This window comes from Engraulis encrasicolus, chromosome 9, assembly GCF_034702125.1.
Source record: "Engraulis encrasicolus isolate BLACKSEA-1 chromosome 9, IST_EnEncr_1.0, whole genome shotgun sequence".
NCBI lineage: Eukaryota > Metazoa > Chordata > Actinopteri > Clupeiformes > Engraulidae > Engraulis > Engraulis encrasicolus.
Genome location: NC_085865.1, coordinates 33,451,439 through 33,469,614, shown reverse-complemented (window position 1 = coordinate 33,469,614; position 18,176 = coordinate 33,451,439). Strand labels below are relative to the sequence as shown.

Here is an 18,176-nt window from a genome sequence, read left to right as displayed (position 1 = left end):
GTACTGTGTGTACGGCTCTATGAAAAATAAATCTGGACTTAAATTCAATAACGTGCATAATAAACTGTATGTGGTTACAAACGTGGTGCCTAGAGACAGGCAGTACAATGTTACTGTCACCATGGACAAATCTGTTCCGGATATGCAGTTTGTTGGAAATCAATTTGACCAATCAGCAGTGAGGTAAGACATATCACAATGTGTATGTACTGTACTTATACTGTTTATAGCTAACATTTCTGTAGCCTTAAGCCCCACCCTATGTTACAGTGGAAGTACATAACGTTACATGTCAATTACAAACTTTGTTCAACTTTAACCGAGAAATCCACAATAAATTAGAGACTTCAACACAGTTGCTACCAAGACATTATTACTGGCTTTATTTATTAATTGGCTTCTCAGACACAGACCGACCTTGTTGCTGTAAATGTACAGGCTTTACTGTAGCACAAATAAGGTCAGAAAGTATATGTGTATTTCTATCCCTGGGGTTTTGTAAGTATGTCTAAATTCAATAATGTGCAGTACTGTAGGTGTTTACAAATGTGGGGCCTAGAGACAGAGCGACATTGCTGTCACCACGGAATAATGTGTTCCAGATATGCAGATCGATATAATCAATTAGCATGGAGGTAAGACATGGCCCTGCCTGTGCCTGGTTGCAGATAAGACTGAGCATGGCCTTCTTTACAATCAAGCACATTTTAAGTTGTTATCTCTGTGGTATCTGGGTGAAGAATCAAGCTTACTCTGAAGTACGAGGCCACGGTCTGGGTCCTCATGTTCGTCGTTTCTCTGGGGTGGTGAGAGGTATCACCTCCATCCTAAACACACACCCACACACACACACAGACACACAGACACACAGACACACACACACACACACACACACACACACACACACACACACACACACACACACACACACACACACACACACACACACAGAAACACATGCACGCGCGCACGCGCACACACACACACACACACACGTGCGCACACGTACACACGGACACACACACGCGGACACACAGAAACACATGCACACACATGCACGCACACATGGACATAAACACACACAGTTCAATACACTGAATGATTAATGGCATATATCCAGCGCACAACTACAATGGTATTCTATCAGCCTACTTTATCGGGGCTTTACAAGTAATCAGTTCATTAGACTTTACCGCCAGAAGGTAAAGGTTGGGCCTGAGAGATCTATTTCCATCAATGACTGCAGGTCTATACAGGCATTGGTTTGGATTAGGGATTCTGCTCAATTTCCAAATACAGAGAGGAAGACTCATCAGCAGAACAGGAGACGGGGTACTGTGTGTTGTTGTGTTTTTAAAAAAAGATGATCTTTTTTTAAAATCGAGAGGAACAATAACACCTAACAACCACATTGATATAGTGAATATATCCTTTTAATCACCGCTGGATACTGAATTGTAGGAATGTTGGGGACGGTGGGAACAGCAATCATATTTATATAGTCGGAACTGCCCGATAGCCTCCAAAAGAAGGGCTGCAGGAGAGATGCATAAATAGACACAGTAGGTATGCATGTAAACGGAATAACACACAGTCAGAGCACAGACAGAAAGAAAGATAAATGGATAATGACCTCAGGACAAGCGTCAGTCTGGCATGCAAAAAGGAAAAGCACATTCGGTGAAAACAACGCAATGGCTGACAGACGCTCAACATGCACACAAACACAGAAAAACTACACGTATTCCTCACTCGTGAATATACTACTCACATTGGACATGGAGGATATTTATCCACATTTGGTGGTAATCAAACAGTGTCTTGTCTGCCAGAAGTTCAGAACCAGTTTCTCAAAAGGGTTAATTGGTGGCAGGGGATGGATTGCAGAAGCAAACAACAAAGTTTCTAACTAGCCAACAACGGTGCTTTTGAGAAACGCACTCCTGGATAGCACTTTTGGTAATATAACTGAAATATTTTTTTCACAGACGTGAAAATAGTCAATTAAAGTCAGCTCATTACAAACACATCACACACATCATGTGCGACTCCCTGAAGATGGAGGTTCAACATGCAAGTTGAAACATGTACGTTAAGACTGAGAAACATTTTATGTTGTACATGTCTGTGAAAAAATAAATCAGTCAGTTATATAATGTAAAGATATAATGATCATCATACCTGTACACACACAACAAGCATACAAGTAAAATGTTCCCTGCCATTCAAACATGTGGAGCCACAGGGGCTGAAAATAGGGACATCAGTTGCGTAACAAACGTGCCCCTCTCATTTCATTGGAGAGGATAAAAAAAATTAACCTGACTGAAACACAGCTCCCAGAGCTGCTCAATATTCTAATGGCAGTTCGTGACAAACTGAACCGAGTCATTAGCCCTTTAATGATGAATTAGAGCCCACGATAGCTCCTGAGGACAGACATGCATCCACATCCACGCTCGAGCACGGAGCACGGAGCACAGAGCACGAGGCGAAGAGACGAAGTGACAGTCAACTGTGTCCTCATCTGCACAACTAACATGGAGGAGACTCATTAGCTGCGTAAATTGTATGCTAATCAGCACCTTGGCGAAATTAACTTTCAGAGATGTAACATATGTTGCATGTGGTTGACTTTCTTCATTTAATTTCTACATCTATCCAGGATGATTTAACCACAATGACGGATATTTAAAAAAAACATGGAAAGCGTGTCACATAAGAGTAGCGTGTCTACAATCACCTTCAGGCAATAGGAAATATCGTGCTCACTCTGAGCCTTTTCTCTTTTGATGTACATTTTGCCATCTAAAAGGGTAAGTGCTCACTGCAAATGTTCAATCATGGATTGACTAAAATGGAAAAAACAAGCTCCACAATTATAAATACCCATGATGTTCATTTATTGTTTTAATGAACAGAAGAAAGCATTATTGCTTTAATTGTGTTTCTCTATTCTCTGGTCCATGTTACTCTCGCTGAATCAAAAAGAACCAAAATGAGTTCATCATTCCACACAAACAGCTTGCCCTACACATACACTTTCTGAAACACAACTAGGTGTATTCTATGCGCTACGACGTTTAAAATCAAAACACAAAGACATGCTCTTCACTGCTATTACTGATATGCACTGACACAAGGGAATCCAGAACTAGAACAGGTCACAAAGATCACGTATAAAAACATAGACAGGATTGACTATAACTAGTTGTGTGTGTGTGTGTGTGCGCGTGTTTTTGTGTGTGTGTGTGTGTGTGTGTGTGTGTTTGTGTTTGTGTGTGTGTGTGTGTGTGCGTGTGCGTGTGCGTGTGTGTGTGTGTGTGTGTGTGTGTGTGTGTGTGCGTGCGTGCGCGCATGTTCAGAGCCACTGACAGCTTTCACTGGGCCCAAGACAAAGTAATCTGAAATGGAATTCCACTCAATCCCAATGGGCACGACCCCTTTGTCCTTCCATCGGCTTCCCTGTGTGCGTGTGTGTGTCTGTGTCTGTGTGTGTGTGTGTGTGTGTGTGTGTGTGTGTGTGTGTGTGAGTGTGTGTACACAGCCACATGTTTGACAAGAGGTGAGAACAGCAACACAGGGGGAATATGAAGTGTTACCTCACTGGTGGAAATATTGAAAAAAGAACAAAGCATGTCCATCTTGAAGAGAAGCAAGAGAAAAGAAGATGAAAAAACAGGCCGTGCCAAGTTTTAAAAAAGTGCAAATGGCTCAATTATAAAGTGCAAAAGGTTAAAGAATCTAGAGACAAAAGATCTCAATAAAAAAGGTAATTTACATAGTACAACCAGAGAAATATTCTGTATTTTTTCCCTTTTGTTTATCAGCGATTATTGCCTCTTTTCCACTGCCGATTTTCTGGTAGGCCTACAGCTCGACAAAGTGCGACCCGGCCGACACTTTTTGCTTTTCATTAGGCACGACACAGCTCGTAAAGCAAAAAGTGGCAGCCGACTTGACGTATACCCCTAACCACAGCAGGAAACAGGATTTCACTGTCCATCAAGTTATCATCATCCATATACCGCATCTAGGCCTCCTCCAAAAATGGTCAAAACTTCCTCTGAAACATACCTCTGAAGGCAGTAATTTTTTGATTTCAACAGCCTTGATGCTTTGCTAGCACAAGGTGCTCTTTTCAACATTTTCCCAATCCAACAACAGCTACTGTATTTATTGAAAATGCATCATAGTCACAGCTTTCTGTTGATGTCTACAAAATCACCCATATAGGCCTATGTAATGCGTTAAAAAATCCCAAAAATCACAGTACTGGCCAGCGAGGTCAATTGCAGTTTAGCAGGCATTCCATATTAGTCAAAGAGGTCTACTGAGGTTCATCCGTACATGTTATGGATGCTTATTGAAGCTACTCTTCCGTACATACCTTGGTGAAGTTGAGGGAGCGCGCAGTGGCCCGTGTACTGCGGTGACTGGCGGCATTCTTGCCCTTGGTGTGCGCCAGGTTACCTGAGAAGGAAGTCAGAGACTGTCATCGAGGTCACACGTCAGAGGACAAACGGACGGACTTGCCTTGACTTGTTTTAATAATGAACCACCGTCCGGTTTCAACAGGTAGAATCAAATGGCCCCAGCAGGTCAGTGGAGGACCTCAAAAGGGACAGCTGATTTCAGGACATTTTTTTTGCAAAGAGTGTGTTAAAGAATGCTTCAGTGTGTCGGCCAAATTGACAGTGAAGGAGATGCAGCACACATTAAATGACAAAATATTGAAAAATGAGGCAATGGCTTGATGCCATGCGTTCAGGTCTGATGAAACATTGCCTTGTTTGTTTTATATGACGTTTTTGTTTACTAGGACTTAACCCCTTATCACAGAGCCTCTGTTATAACATTTTTCCTCACAAAGTGGTAATGACCAAGTTTTAAAATGCTGTGCATGGTAATGTCATAGCAATGTTGTAATTATGTAGTTACGTTTTCTTTTTTTCAGAGAAGCCTGAATAGGTCTGCCGACTAGCCCGTCTGGATGAAGAGGCTACGGTATTAGACCTCAACAGGAAAAGAGAACAAAGGTCTGTGGTTCTCAGTGAAGGATTTGAATTGTCATTGGGCATTTCAATTGCCAACTTTTGTCTGAAATTCAGCTCTAATTCAAGTTTGAATTAGTCTAATTCAAGTTTGAATTAGATACACGATCCAAGAGACACTTCATTTTCCATCTGCAAGTAGTACAGCCCAGGAGTTGAAACACCATGTGCTATCATCAAAAACACTATATCGAGAAAGGAAAAATACCAATTAACAACGATCATGAAAAATCATCAGAACTTTTGACTGAAAAAGAACCATGGCAAAAGTGGTTGAAGGAAATTCTTCAGAGAAATCATCTTGCATGCAAAGTCAAAAATTTCCTCAAGGGGTCTGTAATTGAGATAATAAAGGCTACGGGTTACACATCTAAAAGTATACCGGTAATCTAAAATTTCACCCTACTAGGTCAAGACGTACAAAGTTCTGGACACCTCGACTACATTTAGTGAGACCGTTCATAATCATTGGCATGAAGAAAAGGAGCATGTGGTGTCTTCACCTTTATTGAATTACCGCTTACCCTTACCAGCATCACCTCTGGAAGTTTGATTGTTGTGTGGGTGGTCAACAAAATCGGTAACTTGAATACTTGGGGTAACTTGAATACTTGAAAATATGATAGGATCAAATCTTGGGCATGTGTGTTTAAATGTCATCCAAGAGCAAGAGTAGCTCAGCTACTCCGTACTTCCGCTAAGGAGCAGAGAGGGCAACGGAAGGTGTGAAGGAGGAGACGACGTGAACGCTATCAAACCCACGGTCGGGTTCATGAGGACGTTGTCAGGGGTGGTGTTAGACACATTTGAGGGCCACATTAAAAAGTGATCGTGTGCCGCCGGTGCCTCAGCCGGATCTAGTGACGGACGGACGCATGGCACTTTGGCAGAGATGTTAGTAGGAGGAGGAGGGGAAAAAAACAAAACAGTGTGAACGCCAGGAATAGGTACATGTACTCACTTGGCCAGGGCCAGCTTTTAGCCAAAAAAGCCTGCGTGTAGTACTGAGGTGGATACACTGAAAGAGGCATAAGCACCGGCTTGGAGTGTGCCTTATCCTGTCATTCTTCAAATCACGTATTAATAAGCCACAATAGCAATCTGATTGTTGTGATTTCAGTTTTAAAGCAACACTTTGGAGTCTTCATTTTAGTTTTGGTCGACCATTTGGTCAGAAGTGTAATTGTCTCCCATTTGTGCTGTAGCGAAACTAGTGTGTTAGTGTGGTTTTAGCCCAAGGACAGTGGCAAAAATTAATTCAGTGTTCTGCTTAGTGTTACTTTAAATAGCGTGTGTTAACACACTCAAAGCTTGTCAATCATTTCCAAGATGTTAAGTGGTAATATTACATGAGAGAAATTAACAACGGGCATTCCCTTGCCATGTCCACTCCAGCAAATTGCAAGACTGCTTGATGTGACTTAACATGCAGGGGCACACACTGGTCTGGTTGCAGGCTACATCTTGTAAGATGTCTCAGAGCATTTGTCACTGTCTAAAAATAAACTCAAGAGCCAGACTCAAAGATCTTTTCCCCCTGATATCCTCCCCAATCTCCAGGACTCCTCTCTCTCTCTCTCTTTCTCTCTCTCTCTCTCTCTCTCTCTCTCTCTCTCTCTCTCTCTCTCTCTCTCTCTCTCTCTCTATTTACCACACACACAACAACAAATAACATGGCAAAAAAAACATAGGGCTAGCTATTGTCGTGGTTACCTGTTTTGGTGAGGGGGTTGGTGACTAGCTTGCGGGTGAGGTCGTTCTCTGAGGACCTCAGTAGCAAGACTATGTCAGCAGGAAGGGCATCACGGTTTTTGGCAAGAAAGCCTGCTGCATTATAGATCACCTGGCAATGACACCATGACTTATGAGATTAGCACGATGCAAACAAGAGGGGAAATAAATATTTTGTATTGATATTAGGACATGCAGTATGTGTACAAGAACGGGTATTGTGCTAGACCAAAGGAATCCTACGCAAAGAGTAAGTCAGTAGTCGTATAAGCACTGATGGAAGATTTCAAGCTACATTGTTAACGCATGACTGATGTTTCCATGCCTTTTGGCCTCATCGTTGGTCCTTGCACAAAGCAGGCACTGGAGGGGGGGTTAGACTGTAGACAGGATATTTGTGCTGCTCCCTCATCCATGTTTCCAGAAAGTGGGCTGTCATGGTATGTCTTATTATACGGTATCTACCATCATTGCTATACTGTACGTCAGTCATTGATATTATATATCAATAAGTACCTTGCCAGCGTAGTGGTTGATGCCAAATCCCAGGTCCACTCGTATAGGCCTCCAGAAGTTCTTGGACTTCAGATTGCCCTCAAACTTTTCTGTTTTGATAAGAAAGTACATTTTTCACGAGTTAATATTTCACTACAGGCAAAATAAACAATGAATTAACCTGTGAAACGAGTTTCCCTCTCTTTCCATTAAAAGTTGGTTGGCTCTGTGTTGTGTATTTGGTTCTGAGACTCTGAGCACAGGCACTACAGTACATGTACATAATAAAACTCTGTCAGATTCCTGAACATTGGTAGTTTTTGTGCAAAGGTCACTTTAGAAGAAAATGTTTGCTTTAAATACTCTCTGTGTCTGAAATAAACTTTCTACTTTTCTACTTATTTTTCTTGTAGTGTCGATGGAGAATGTGTGCTCTGTGTACTGGTGCAATCATCAGTGTCAAACCCCTTTCACCTCAACATTTTATTCCAGTCACCCTGCTAGCCTTCATCCATTCTAAATAGTCCCATCACAGCAGGATTAACAGAGCCGTAATGATTTTATGATCACCATAGTGACAGGGCCGTTATGGTGGCTAAGCTATTGCTATGGTAACAGATCGGCTGAAGCAGTTCCAGAGCTACCTGCTGTGGTAACCACAACATTGTGATGGAATGTTCCCATGACTCTGACACGAAACCTCTGGGAAGATTCTCACTCCTCCATAACATGGTAGTCAAATAAGCTTACAGCGTAGCTGAGATTGAATTGTGGTTGTATACAACTTAGCTCATTTGTCTGACAAAATTCCCATCATCTGCACTGTTGATGGGAGTTGCTGCTTGACTCACACATTGCCTGTCTTACTAACTAGGCTCCTTTGCCTGATACTATGGTGGATGGGTGTTTCTGACTGACTGATTGGCTGACTGGCTAACTGACTAACTGACTTACCCTCAAGTTTCTTATCAGTACTGCCTGCCTGCCTGCCTGTCTGTCTGTCTGTCTGACTTAACCAAAAGTGTTTGATCAGTACTAGAGTTTCTCTGTAGGGCTGTGCCTGGTCAGTAGGCCTACTGTTTCATTTCCATGAGTGCCTGGTTACTGACCAGTGGTCAGTAGTGACTGTGTTACACACACACACACACACACACACACACACACACACACACACACACACACACACACACACACACACACACACACACACACACACACACACACACACGTGTCCGGTCAGTTTTGTCTGTCGTGTCGTGTCTGTCTGTCTGTCTGTCTGTCTGTCAGTTCTGTCTGCCTGCCTGCCTGTCTTGTCTTACCCACGAGTGTCTGGTCGGTGGCCTTGGGGAAGCGGCTCTCCTCGTCCAGCAGGGACAGCAGGCCCATGGGCTTCTGCAGGAAGAGGTCCAGCAGTGGCCGGTTGTCCTCATACTCGATCAGACGCGCCTCCACCTCCTCATTCAGGTACTCATCCTGTGGTGGGGGTGAGTTGGGGGGGGGGGGGGGGGTATGACATGCGAGGAGATTTCATGGTTACATGCAGTCAAGAAAGGTAGTGGTGCGCACTTCCAAGATGCAGGTGCAGGACAAAAAAATGAAATACTATGAAAATAAAGGTGGAATGTCCGCACACTGCTCCCGCTTTTCTTTTTTCTTTTTCCAAGTGAACGTTTTCAAGCGGTGTGCGTGTGCTCTTCATCAGACTGAGACTAAGTAGTCTGAAAAAGAAAAAAAGAAGAGAAAAAAGAAAAATGGGAGCAGTGTGCGGACATTCCACCTTTATTTTCATGGTTACATGCAGTGAAATTGATGCTTGCCAGCATGACCTGTACATGACAAGGGTAGGTACTGTACAGTGGATGAGATGAAATGGGGAGACGGTTGTCGGTTGAAGGGTGGGTGTGGAATACCTAATCGTGGTATGGGTGAGATGGGGGAAAAAAGTATGAGAGGAGGGATTGGGTGAAGCCAAATGAATGGGTATTGTTGATTTATGCAGCTCATATTTAGCAAAGTGGATAACGCTAAGGGACATGATGTAAATGAATGCTAATTATGCTACAGTAAATTATTATATAGATGTAATTGTAGCTTTGTAGCTGACATATGGTTGGAATGTGTCTAAAAATATGAAGTGTTCTCGTCACAGTGCCTATATTAGATACCTCTTACAACATTAATTTGCTGGCTAAACACAATCGCAATAGAACATTGCACAAAGATAACAGCTTACAGAGCGCAAACGGTGATGGGGGCGGGGGCTGAAACAGAGCAGAAGCAGGTGCTGTATTTCACCCTCAGAGCAGGGTACCACCCCCCCACCGCTGTAGGCTCAGCATCCCTGCCTGTGTGCCTGTGCCTTCTAGCTGCCTGCCATTTTAAGACTCTGATGTGCCTGATGTGATATCTAGTGTGGCCAAACGGATTAATAGTGTTTGTCACTACACAGTAAATTGTGTTGTCAGTGTTGAGTCAACACTCACAGAGTCAATGTAACACTAGCTGTGTCGATCTGACTCCCTAAGTGTTAAATTAACACTCCAAAATTTACTGTGTATTCCAAAGGGGATTCATGGTGTTTGACAGTCCGCCGCTACTCTCTCTCTGCAGAGCAAAGCCACAACATCAGAGTACCTGCAGGGCAGCCTCAGAGCCTGCCAAAACCACCCACTCACCGACGATACGCATCGGAACAATTATCAGGCCTAATGTGGTTCAGATTAAATATTCCACCTACCGGTACTTTAAATGTTGAGCGCAAGTGTGACTGACAATTAGATTGGAAATCAGTTTAAAAATAAGCACTCATTCGAAATGGTGGTTTTTCAAAATGGAATGCGTTTCCACAGGATAATTCTGGTCATACAATTGAATGTCAAATGCCAATAACTCAGTTCTTTTCTCTCTAGCTCAAGAAAAGCTTCCTATATTTCTTTTGAAGTGTCCCCCGAATCCCCTATGAAACTGTGCAAGGTTTTAAGTCTAAGCCATGCCTTTAAATATCACATTTAGAGTACTTAAAAAAGTGTCAACTTCCACAGCTCTACGTTGTGTGGATATCTTTTTTGTGTGTAGGTGTTTTTTCTTTAATCTGCTTAGATATTGCTCACAACCCACAACTAGGGAGGCAGGATGTGTGTCCACAGTATTTTTTTTTAAAACATAGCGTTAATTCAACTCTAGGACCAAATACACTCCAGATAAAGTGAGTCTCTAAGTGTTGAATTAGCATTGTGTTCTTCTAGCATTACTCTTACCACACATTATAAAGTGTGCAAGAGTAACCAGCCGAGATGGTAACATACTTTAGGGTACAGTGCTCTGGCCATCAAAACACAACCCCACTTCCTTACAGGCTGCCTCCCAGTCCCTCCCTACCTCATAAGAGAAGATTAAAACATCCCACCGCGAGGCTGACGCAATGACTCAGCATTGGTGACAGTAAACAACACATCAGACCACCGTGCCCTTTGTGCACGCACAAATGCACGCAAGCACGCAAGCACGAAGGCACGCACGCATGCATATACGCACACACACACACACACACACACACACACACACACACACACACACACACACACACACACACACACACACACACACACACACACACACACACACACACACACACACACACACAGATGCACACACACAATTTGAACTAAAAGTGAAAGTGTTCCTTTGTGCTCTCCAGGTAGTGTGGCAGATTGACCTTGTGGAGGATTTACCTTGCGTTTCTTTTAATGGCAGTCAGGCCGATGTATACAGCCTGATACAACCACAGCAGTGTGCATACACGAGAGAAACAATCACACACATCCACACACACACACAAACACACACACACACACACACACACACACACACACACACACACACACACACACACACACACACACACACACACACACACACACACACACACACACACACAGAGTGAAAGACTGAAGAAAGTCTAATCTGAGGTGAAATGAAACTTGAAACCTTGGGTAAAGTCAGAGCGGTACTACAGCGAGAGGCAAGAGCAACCTCTTTTTTTCTGGGCAACACGACAGAACAGGGCTGGGTTGGGCTGAGCTACTACTGTGGAACCGTGTGCTTGAGGGCCTGAAGGCAAAACAAAGGGCCTCCAAAACACACACACACACACACACACACACACACACACACACACACACACACACACACACACACACACACACACACACACACACACACACACACACACACACACACACACACACACACACACACACACACACTCTCAGGTCACATCAAGCTCAGAAAAGCTGCTATCTCACTTGACTGCACTGCACCCTGATTTGTTGATTAAGGATGCAGGACACGAACCCAAAGCCCCCCCAAAAAAACAGAGACAAAAACAACAACAACGACAAAAAAACAAGTGCATTGTAACTATAATTGCGAATGCATTAAGGAGTAAAAATCTCAAACATAATTAATACCTCAACAAAAACAACCAGGATAAAAAAGGTAGCAATTAAACTCTAATTGCAAATGCATTATACAGGCAAAATATCAGACATAATTTTAAAAAAAATCAAATGATGGTGAAAAGTTTTTGTTTGTTTTTTTACCACAAAAGCGAAGAAACTCAAGCCAATAAGCAAGCCAATGTGTGGCTGCAGTATTGTTCAAAAGGGATGCTGTCGAAGCAGTCGATATGGGTTGCTTTGTCAACATGAGCTATTAGTAGCCTACACTGCCCTGACCCAAACCCTTGCACGGAGGCATGGAGACCTTCTGAGGGGGGAATGATGGAAAAAGTTTGAGAACCACTGCCCTAACCCAAACCCTAATCCTTACCTAGGAGCCAATTGCTGCTTACTGTAGCTTGACGGGAGGGCCATGTGAACAGTACAAGGTTCTTGTGGGAGTATTCTGCCCTAGAAAGGCAAAGTGGAGTAACTACAGTACAGTAATCCAATATTGAAACAGACAAAAAAGGCAGTCAAAGCCTTGGTATTAGGCTGGGTATTGTAGTTTACTGCAAATTGGACATACCGATATCTCTAAAAAAGGACACATTTGTACCATGAGCCGTTATCACAACATATCGTGGGTGTTATGAAGACCATTGTCAGTCTGCACTAAATTCTGACAAAATATGTGCTGTAGTTACTGCAGTTTGCCTTTGTACGGCAGTATTGTTCCCTCCACGTCATGGAGGTACAGGCATCCTGACCTCTTTCTGGTTACAACAAGGACAAAAACAAGTGTACTGTAACCGGCAAACGCATTGATACAGAATGTGAGACCTAATTAGTTAAGAACTAACTAATTACTACCAGATTGGGGCGGGTGGGGGGGACCACATTGGCTCAGGGGGATACGGTGCCATATTATTGCATCGGGGACCCAGATTTGATCCTTCTCTTCTCTCTCTTCGAGTCAAATCCTGTCATAAAAGCCCCAAACATCTCATGGATCTGATGAAATGATGATGATGGTGTTTTAATTAACAACATTTTTGCCGACAATAATGTTTTAACAACATGTTAGCAACAAACATAAGTGGCTGCCAATGTGGGGCTGCAGCATTCGCTCTGGGAGACCCTATGGGAGTATTGTTCCCTCCTTGCTGTGGAGGTACAGGCAGGCAGGCAGGCAGGCAGGCAGGCAGACCCGACCTCCCTGCTGACCCTCGTTCTGGCTGATTTATGGGAAGCGTTTTGTGGGGCCGACTACAGCATTTACCATCATCACATCACTCACTAGCCCCAAGGCCATATACAACCAACCCCTACCTCCTCCCCCTCCTCTCTCCTCTCATCATCCACCCCCACTACATCCACCGTCCACACCTCCTGGCCCCATCTCCAAGGGATAGAGCTGCGGAGAACCTGTCCTGTGCCCTGTCTACACCTCACACACACAGAGACACAGACACAGACACAGACACACACACACACACACACACACACACACACACACACACACACACACACACACACAAACACACACACACACACAGACACACACACAGACACAGACACAGACACACACACACACACACACACACACACACACACACACACACACACACACACACACGCACGCATGTAACAATGGGGTGCATTTTGCCTTCGCAACTACAAGTATTCAACTACCAGCCCAAAGGGTCTTACACATGCAGGAGAGAACGAATCAGGAAATACTCGCGATGTAGAAGAAAGTAACATTTAGGAGAAGTGTGGCGAGGATGAGATACGGTAGACAGGATGAATGCAAGTGAGTGGGTGGGTTATTGTGTGAATGGAAAAATGGAGTGAAAGAGAAAAAGGGAAAAGAGCCACACACTTCCAAATGCTCCCTCTAGGCCAGTATGAATTCATACTCAATTTTATTCACAATCAAAATCTCTCTCTCTCTCTCTCTCTCTCTCTCTCTCTCTCTCTCTCTCTCTCTCTCTCTCTCTCTCCCTTCCTCCCTCCATCTCATCTTCTTTTCTTAGCTACCATTCTGTGTTCCATTGTCCTTTGTTTATCTTTGTTCCAACTCTGTTTCTCTCTCTTGCTCTCTCTCTCTTTCTGCCTTGCACACACTCTCTCGTATGCTCTCTCTCTCTCTCGCTCGCTCTCTCTCTCTCTCTCTCTCTCTCTCTCTCTCTCTCTCCAAAGTTGAATGAATGGCCACGTGAGTACCTGCTCCCAGGCGAATATGTGCTGATTGAAGTAGAACTGGATCTGCTCGTTGGCGATGTTAATGCAGAGCTGCTCAAAAGAGTTCTTCTTGAAGTTCTCAAAGCCAAAGATGTCCAAGATACCAATGTTCAGCCCTTTGTCTTCCTCCCTGAGGAAGAGAGAGGAAGAGAGAGAGAGAGAGACAGCAAGAGAGAGACAGCAAGAGAGACAGTGAGAGAGAGATTAGAGGAACGACGTCAGAATAAAGTGAAACAAAGGACAATGGCTCACAGAGCGATAACTAAGAAAGGAAGACTTACATAAGGAGTGGGAAGGGATAAAGAGATGATAAGAGACGAGCCACTGCAGGAGAAGAGGGATTTCCGTGAGTAGGTGGCACTGAAAATTGTTGAGGAAGTTCAGGCTTACAGTGAAGAAAATCACAGTTTTTCGTGCAGTGGTTGGAGAAAAGGATGTGTGATAGGGCAGGAAATAAAACATCAGAGAAAGTACAAGCAGCAAAGCAGGGAAGAGAGGAGGAGGGGAGAATGGTGGTGAGAGGTGGCAGACAATAAAACAAGAAAAGGATGAAAGAGGAAGGGTGAGAGGACTGAAGAGAACAGAGTGAGAAGGAAAAGAAAATTAGAGAGAAAGAAACAGAGAAAGAGACTGAAAGCGTGAGTCAGAATGCAGGAGGGCAGGAAACAGCTAGCCAACAGCACACAGGGAGAAACAGATGGAGACTGTGGAAGGTCAGACTCATTTCAAAATGAGACATTATGTTACAATTAGTCTGGCATCCAGCCGCCCACCCACCTCCACGCCGCTGTGAAACGGTATGAGATACTATCTTTGGAGTTTGGAAATAAAACGTAAAGTGTTCAGGGTTAGGGATGCACGATACGACTTTTGCTGAAAACCGATATGATTACAAGTATATTCCTTTCTGCACTTGCAGATACCGATGCATTTGCCCCCAACATTTCAAAAGAGACACTATGTTACAATTAGTCTGGCATCCAGCCGCCCACCCACCTCCACGCCGCTGTGAAACTATATCAGATACCATCTTTGGAGTTCGAAAATGAAAAGCAAAGTGCTCAGGATTAGGGATGCACGATACCAACTATTTTTGAAAACCAATGCGATTACAAGTACATTCATTTCTGTACTTGCAGATACCGAGTACCGATACCGACGCTTTTGCCCCCAATATAAAATGAAAATAAATGCAAAGTCTTGTTTTTTCCACCGGTGATATTTGTTTTATTGTCCTTTTCCATGTAGATATAAATGTTAGTAAATGTATGAGGTGGTGCTTATTTCCCATGCTGCTTTCAAGTCAACAGAATGTTACGAGATGTTGCATTGCAAAGCTGTTCTCAGATGCTTTCCCCTAGCTTAAATTTATTATTATTATTTTTATTTTAATGTTTATTTAATTTGTTTTATTTTATTTTATTATTATTTTTACCTTATGTTTTATCTTAAAGGGACACTGTGTGATATTTTCAGTTGTTTATTTCCAGAATCCATGCAACCCATTCACTAATGTTACCTTTTTCATGAATACTTACCACCAACATAAAATTCTAAGTATTCATTATGACTGAAAAAATTGCACTTTTCTTACGTGAAAAGGGGGATCTTCTCCATGGTCCGCCATTTTGAATTTCCAGAAATAGCCATTTTAGCTGCAAAAATGACTCTACTTGGACCATACTAGAAAATATTTGTTTATTACTTAGTAAACTTTCATGTAAAGATCAAATTCGGCAATAGGCAGCCCAGTTTCAATGAGCCGCATAGTTGCAGTACCTTTTTTGACCATTTCCTGCACAGTGTCCCTTTAATGTTTTAAATGTTTTTTGGCTCTAATTTATTTCCTTCTTTCTTCCCTGTTTCCTTTCATTTACATTTGTTAACTTTGTGAAGCACATTGAGTTGCACCTGTGTATGAAATGCGCTATATAAATAAACTTGCCTTGCCTTGCCTTGCCTTGTTCAGTGTGATGGCAACATCGGTGCCTGGTATCGGCAAGTGTTTGATGAGTACGAGTATGAGCATAATGTATTGGGGCTGATACCAGTATCAGCTACGAAACCTTTGTCACTCTCACTAACTTTCCTGTTCTCTCTCTCTCACTCTTACTGCCACTCACTGTTTCTATCTTTCTTGAAATCTTTTAATCTTTTCTTCACACAACTCAATTTCTTTGTCTTCTTGTCTTTGTTTGATTTGTGCAACTTCAGCTTAACCTTCACCCTTCTTTATCTTCATCCTCTCTCTTTCTCTCCACCCATCTTCCTGTCTGTCTGTCTGTCTGTCTCTCTCTCGCTCTCTCTCTCACTCTCTCTCCACCTCCCTCCCTCTCTCCCTCCATCTCTTACCCCTGGTTGTCTGGCCTTAGTAAGGAGTTTATTCGGTTGACTATACAGCTGAAGAGGCGTCCATGGCATGCCCTCTCTCTCCCCTCTCTCTCTCTCTCTCTCTCTCTCTCTCTCTCTCTCTCTCTCTCTCTCTCTCTCTCTCTCTCTCTCTCTCTCTCTCTCTCTCTCTCCCTCTCCCTCTCCACCTCTTACCCCTGGTTGTCGGGCCTGAGTAAGGAGTTTATTCAGTTGACTGTCCAGGTGAAGAGGCGTCCGTAGAGGACCTTGCCCATGGCATGCCCCCTCTCACTCGCTTTCTCTCTCTCTTTTTCTCCACATCTCCTTCTCTACCACCTCTCCCCTCCCCCCCTCTCTCCCCTGTCCTCCCTCCCTCCCTCCATCTCTTACCCATAGTTGTCGGGCCTGAGTAAGGAGTTTATTCGGTTGACTATCCAGCTGAACAGGCGTCCGTAGAGGGCCTTGCCCATGGCGTCCCGCACCTCGGCTGCCTTCTCCACGGTGTTGGAGCGCACGATGGTCTCTCCGCGCGTCACCACGCAGTGTGACGTCAGCGCCTCCTGCAGCTCCTCCGCACTGATGCGCAGCAGCGTGGCAGCTGGAGAGACAACACACACGCACGCACGCACACACACACACACACACACATTATACACATGCTGTGCACACACACATCCAACACAGGCATAGACATGTGCCCCCACAGCGCCCACACCAGCCGGGATCGTCACACACACATACACACAGTCATATAGACCTACACACACACAGACCTACACACACACGCATGTGCACATGCACACAGATACAGACAGACAGACAGACAGACAGACAGGCAGACAGGCAGACAGACAGACAGACAGACAGACACACACACACAAACACATTTGCTCAGTACGGGGACACACAACGCCAGCAGGCACGGACACACTCACGTAAACATATCCACCCATGCACGTGCTGACACACACACACAAACTGTACACACACACACAAACAGTTACAAAACAAAGGTTAGGCTGTCCTTTAGGTCAGCCATTTTGTCTGGTATAGCCTAAAAAAGATAAATCCAGAACGAGTATGTTTAGTACATACTGTACTATACTACTATTGCACTTCTTTTATTACAAGTGCAACAGAAACCATTGTCATAAGCACCTTAAACATCTTTCTTGATAGTATTTAGTCCCAGAGTACTTTATAAGTGTTGAATTAACGCTCTGTTTTTTTTTTACTGTGTACAGTAAGTAATACCAGCTTAGTTCCAGGCATACAACAGTACACTGGTGCACCATCTTGCCAGTCCTCCAGAGGAATTATTATTATTAGGGCAAATGGAAAGGGTTCAGCACCAGGGGAGGCTACACGCAGCAGAGGGGCTAAAAATAAACATGTGTGCACTGAACTGTACATCTGTAGTGCGTACTAATTATACCAATGCACTGTGAAGGTGGCATAATAATCACGCTAATTATTCATGCATTTTTTTCCATCAGAAGTGGTTTATGCAATACAGGCCAATGTACTGTGTCAATAATGATCTTAAATAGAGTGTTGTATACGAGTTTACACAACGTCTGGATGATGGCGCTCTCAAACATCACTGTGAGTAGCTCTAGGTACACGGCACATCTAGGCTGGGAGCGGATTGGATGAAATGTTCATATGTATTTAAATTATTTTATCTCTTTTTTGTTTTGTTTGCTTGTCCTGGTCTGTCTTGATGTTGCTTTGTATACTATCTGTCTTATGCGGATATGAACAAGTGTCTGGAAAATGAACCAAAATATTTGTATATGTTCTTTCCAGGGACCTAATGACTTGTGCAACCACCATCACTATGCCATGAGAAGTAGACATG

At 43.5% G+C, this 18,176-nt stretch overlaps 1 protein-coding gene across 1 annotated transcript in view; it reads right to left on the bottom strand.

Moving 5' to 3' along the window:
- myo3a (myosin IIIA) overlaps nt 1-18,176 on the bottom strand; it is a 100,777-nt gene that overhangs the window by 16,065 nt on the left and 66,536 nt on the right. The window contains exons 18-25 of the mRNA XM_063206168.1: nt 16,706-16,913; nt 13,949-14,096; nt 8,600-8,753; nt 7,302-7,390; nt 6,768-6,897; nt 4,391-4,473; nt 2,050-2,052; nt 753-827 (exon numbers count right to left, since the gene is read on the bottom strand). Coding sequence (XP_063062238.1) covers nt 753-827; nt 2,050-2,052; nt 4,391-4,473; nt 6,768-6,897; nt 7,302-7,390; nt 8,600-8,753; nt 13,949-14,096; nt 16,706-16,913 — 890 coding nt within the window. The remainder of the gene's footprint in view (nt 1-752; nt 828-2,049; nt 2,053-4,390; nt 4,474-6,767; nt 6,898-7,301; nt 7,391-8,599; nt 8,754-13,948; nt 14,097-16,705; nt 16,914-18,176) is intronic.